The sequence below is a fragment of the Mytilus californianus genome, unplaced genomic scaffold (assembly GCF_021869535.1).
Source record: "Mytilus californianus isolate M0D057914Y unplaced genomic scaffold, xbMytCali1.0.p SCAF_11, whole genome shotgun sequence".
Lineage (NCBI taxonomy): Eukaryota > Metazoa > Mollusca > Bivalvia > Mytilida > Mytilidae > Mytilus > Mytilus californianus.
Window position 1 is genome coordinate 64,987,991 of NW_026262593.1, and position 5,289 is coordinate 64,993,279.

Consider the following 5,289-nt stretch of genomic DNA (forward strand, 5'->3'; position numbering starts at 1 on the left):
TTAAGAGAAAACTTCAGAATGTGTTGAACAAAATTTCCAAAATCAAATAACGTATTCGAGATATTACGGATACAAAGGAAATGTGGTATGATTGCCAATGAGACAACTATCTACAGTGACTTAATGAAGTAGATATAAGCAACTATAGGTCACCGTACGGCATCAGACAAAGAGCAAAATCCATACCTTTTTTGAAGCATTCTTTAATATTTTTCTATTTGTAAATCTTTAAAAAAAAAAATGGAATTCCGTTCATTACAATTCCTCGTTATGCAGATTTCACTGTGAATGATAAAATCACTACATAAAGAGTTAAAGTAACGTACTTATTTAAAAAAAATAATCTGAAAATGTTAAAAAGATTGTGGTTTTCGCACTTGCAGTTCTTTGCAGGAGAATATCTTTATAGGACTTTCGATTTCCACCGAAACTACCCTTCAGTGCAAATATATATTAAATAATTCAAACGATATAAATATGTGTTCGTTGTGGTTCAACAATGATGATTAAGATTTAGCTGAATTAATTTTTTTTAACGGTCAGGTTTGAGTTCTAAAAGACATCGTGATCGTAAATTGATGAGCCGAAGAAAAACAGTCGACGGACACTACAAAATTAACTCAGGATTGAGCAGCAGAAACCACACAGAAAAATAACAACTTCCGTCTTACTCAGTCGCTATTGTATTACTCGTGCTAAAATCCAGTTAGCCATTATATTTAGGAATAAAGTGTCCAACTACATCAGGTTGTAGTCTCTTGTATTTTCTTAAGACATTACCAATATAAAAGTAAGCAGATTTGGTATATTTGCCAATGAGACTATTCATAAAAACCAAAGATCATTTAATATAAAAAAAAACTGCGTTTAAATGAATTAATTTTTGTAATAACTGTCACAAAATTGTAACGTATGGGTATTTATAAGATGTACTATAATGAAATTTTGCAAGATATTATCTTTACTAGCAACGAAAATAGCGTCGTTATAAAAACAAAACTCAAGCGGTCGAAGATTGTCGGATAGATCACAAAAACTCAAGCGGGCTTGTTGTCGTTCTTTTCTCTAAAAGACAGAAAAATAGAAAGATAAGAATCGATGCCTTTATTTAGCTTAAATATAAAATAAAAAAGGGCGACCACTTGAGTTTTGTTTATATAACAACGCTATTGTCGTTGCTAGTAAAGATAATATCTTGCAAAAATTCATTATAATATGAATTGCCCTTTTAACATGAGTTAAGAATACTTATGCTACAACAAAGAAACGAAAAGCAAATATGTCAAACAACAATAAACAACAACCACTGAAATGCATGTTCCTCTTGGCTTGGGACAGACACACAAAGAATGTGGCGGGGTCAATGTGTGTGTAAGTACCCCTCCCACAGGCACTTGTTTCTATCCATGGGAAGAACCACTATCAACGTATATTTACATTGATAGTGGTTCTTCCCATGGAGAGAAACAAGTGCTTGTGACCCCTCCGTCCCATAGTTCTTAAGCAATTAGTACATGTCAATTCTCTTACCGTAAAACATGACCGGATGGAAAATATATATATATATATATAATTGAAAAGTAAATATACAAACAAATCTTTTTTATCTCGCTTAAATAAGAATTTATAGTTTTACCTTCTGTATCATATATCCCTTTAACAAGATATACGAAGCTCCAGTTAGGAGGTACATAAGAAGTTCCCAGCCTTTTCCTGTTACCATCATCCAGAAAAACTGTTCTGAAGTAGTAAGGCAGGCTGAGATCCAGCACCACAGACCACTTCCGACCCTGTAGTCTTCACCTATAACGCCATTGATCATTGCTAGTATTACTATGACAACTGTAAACAAAATCATAAAAAAGGTCAACTAGATTTAAACATGATTAATTGATTGAGTGGCAGAGTGGTGCTTAACTTCTAATAATGGCAAACATTACAGGCGTATTCAATTCAAGATGATGACATCGTGCATTTTTATTGGACTGAAAAGAAACTTCCTGGCTCACAAGGTTATGGCCCATTTTAGCTACCTAGATTCATTTTGTTACTGCGAGTCTATCAATCTTTGTTCTTCTCTGCAGTCTTAGCGGAGAAGTATCAGCTTAACTTTTTGTTTGAAGCTAGTATAATCTCCTGCATTGACGACAGTACGCTTCCACGGTAGCTACCATGAAACCACCGAGACGATAAATTAATTAAAGAGGAGTACATGCAACTGTTACTATTCGGGCTCAAATTCTTACAAAAATGTATTAAAATATTTGTAATTTGAAAATGACTCATTGGTCTGAAGATAGTTACACTGAGAACGTAACAACAGAAAACAACACAGACGAAAAAGGAAATTAAACAGTAACTGTTGTGAACGATATCAAAACACTACGAGTTTCTGTTGCCAAAGACGATTGGCTAATTGTCAACATTGTTCGATTTTATGTGTCTTGTGTCATCAGAACACATGTCACATGTCAAGTATTTTTAAATGTGGTGTAATTGAGCTATTCAAATATATAGATCACGCGAGTAAATTATAAAGAAAATATTCACAGCAAAACAAAGCAGAATGGAACAAAAATTATCTTAGGAATATACAGTGGAAAAACCGGTGACACGAGAACAATAGAAAAGTGACTTTTTTGAAAAAGTCGAGAAATGATTTTTTTTTGATTTTTTTTACATCGGTAACCACACCGATTAAATTTTAAAGTTCTTTCTAAACCACAATTATTGTACGTTTTAAAGAAATAATCTGCTAAGATATGTTATTTGAAAAATACATGTAAATACATAATGTCTTATTTGTCATTTTTTTTTATCGAGATAATTACATTTGAAGCTTGTTGCAGTTGCACTGAAATTTAAAAAAAAGTTTGGTCTTTAATTTTGCTGCATACTGATAAACAAAAATAGAAAAAAAACAAGAACATTCAAACCATACAAAATCTAAAACTCTTTTCTATGTTAAACGAAGTCCTTAGCATGTTACAATTTTTACAAAATATGCCTTTTTTTCTGAACTTCTCTGGTCTATCGCCATGCATATACGGTTAATTGACATTTCCCAGTAAGGTGTACAGCAATTAAAAAAAGGAACTAAGGTTGGTACGCCAGAATTTATTCGCATAGCAGCATTTAAAACCAACTTTACAAAAAACTTCGATAGCCATCGTTTGTTAATTATATTAAAAGGGAAATGATTACTTTGTGTATTGTTTTTTTTTTATTTCAATTCATTTTTTGTGTTATTATTCATCAGATTATTTCCCTGTGAGGACATATTATATTCAATCGCATCCTTGCGGATAACAGTAAAAAAATTGATGAGATCTAGTTTATAGTGTTTGCAGGGAGGGGAATATTTTGTTCTAGTAAATTCTTAACTCTACGGTCAAGAAAAATGTTATAGATAAACGTGAAAGCAATGGTAAAGAGAAATCAACGACTACAAAGTAAAATAAAACTTCAAGTGAGAAGAAAGTGTTTGTTCCATGTTGATGGCCTCATTGTGACTTTGAGAAGCGCTGCTCCTCTGCTATGTTTTTGTTTGTACACGTGTCTTCAATTGATATACAATATCTTATCTTTTCCATTAAGCTTTTAAGCGTCAATGTTTAATTGCAGAATACACACAATATTTTTACTTTATTTTCGGGAAGTATATAGTTCGTTTGTAGTTGCTACGAAGCAAAGATCGGTGAACTTTGTTCTATTAGCTCGTACACATATTTATTTCCGAAAAGTAAAGAATTCAAAATACAATATAATTTTGGTCATTCAATCGATAAGAATTATGAAAAAAAAATCAATCGATTAAGTTAAATTTAGAAAATGGAAGAATATACATACGAGGCACTCCCCATGCTACGCCATGAACACATAGCCTCAAAGTGAAATAATGTTCCCTCGTTTTGAAAACAACATTCGTTAGCAAATGGAAGGCTATTATTGTAGTCCAGAAAAATGAACATAAATTTGCCCATGTCTGGACACTGCCGTGAATCAGACAAAGATAATCACATTCTTTGCTTGGGCAAGCAAGTTCTATTATTGTTGATTTTCCGTATTTTACGGCGTACCGAATGTTTCCAACAGTGGAGCTAATCGCCATGATGAAATCGGCTATGGTTAAACACACTAGTAACTTTCTCGTCTCGTTCCTAGCCTCATTTGCTAAACTAAATGTAATAAAAATCAACAATGCTCCAATAATTGATAACGGTGCTGATATGAGAGTTAGTACGAGCGGTAGCGTGTCATACGGATCCTGGTAAATATTCGTATATATAACAGTAGAATTCTCATTTCCCATTCTGTCCAAGGGTAAGAATCGTAGAATACGAACTGACTAAGTATTGGTGTAGAAATAAGCAATTGTAATTATGATTATGATCAAATCATTTTAAACAATATCCAGCTTCTTTCTTCGACATAAACAATTTTGAAAATGTAGAAAATAGTGTATTCTCTTCTATTCAGTTCATAATATGGATGTATTCAAATTGCGTGTGCACACTTCGTTGATGTTAAAAAACGGTGTAGATTGAGTCCCTGTCCTTTATCTAATTGATTCTGACTTAGATGCCCGTATGTTGCAAGGGAGAAAACCACTCTTATAAAAATGTGTCCACTGTGTATAGCAGAATCCTCATAAAAACACAAGTCATCTAATTAAAAGTTTGTCAGTGCAAAATTTTCTTGTTCTTTTGGGTTCCGATCGCTTAAGTAGAGTGCACAATAGTTTATAAATTGCGTAACTCTCTAAAGTCGTTTAAAAATAAAAGTTGTAATTTCCAAAAAATCAAATGATGACAATGAGGAAGATACATCTATTAGACCACGGATATGAACGGAAACAATTAGAATATCAATTCATCCAGTGATGCATTGTTTATTTAATAATTTTGTAATAGCACTTAATCATCAAAAAACAAATTTTTTTTTTTTAATTTATAAAAACTCTTCTGATTACGAAAATAAAATATATGGGAAAATGAAGAGGAAAAAAATATTTTCCACATAATAAAAATATCAGTATTGTCAACAAAAGTTCCGGGTGATTTGGTAAGAAAAAAAAGGGATAAGAGACAATGGAAAAGGGCTCATATGAGACACAATGAAAGTGAGGCAGAGCTAAAGGAAATAAATTTGAGTCTAGGTTAACTTAACAACATGAGAAATTAGAATTCCAATATCTACTAGTAGAAATCGGAATTATGATTTATACTGATTGAAAATAAAATTGAATTAAAAGCCAGTTTTTCAAAAGTAACTTATGACTTAGATATG

General features: G+C 32.2%; 1 protein-coding gene across 1 annotated transcript; it reads right to left on the reverse strand.

Moving 5' to 3' along the window:
- Positions 1-4,756, reverse strand: LOC127719277 (G-protein coupled receptor 157-like). Its single transcript, XM_052225291.1, has 4 exons — positions 3,850-4,756; positions 1,637-1,842; positions 966-1,065; positions 1-11 (listed from the first exon to the last, which is right to left on the reverse strand). The coding sequence occupies exons 1-4, from the start codon at positions 4,310-4,312 to the stop codon at positions 1-3; spliced, it is 780 nt and encodes a 259-aa protein (XP_052081251.1). The 5' UTR covers positions 4,313-4,756.
- Positions 4,757-5,289: the final 533 nt, after the last annotated feature.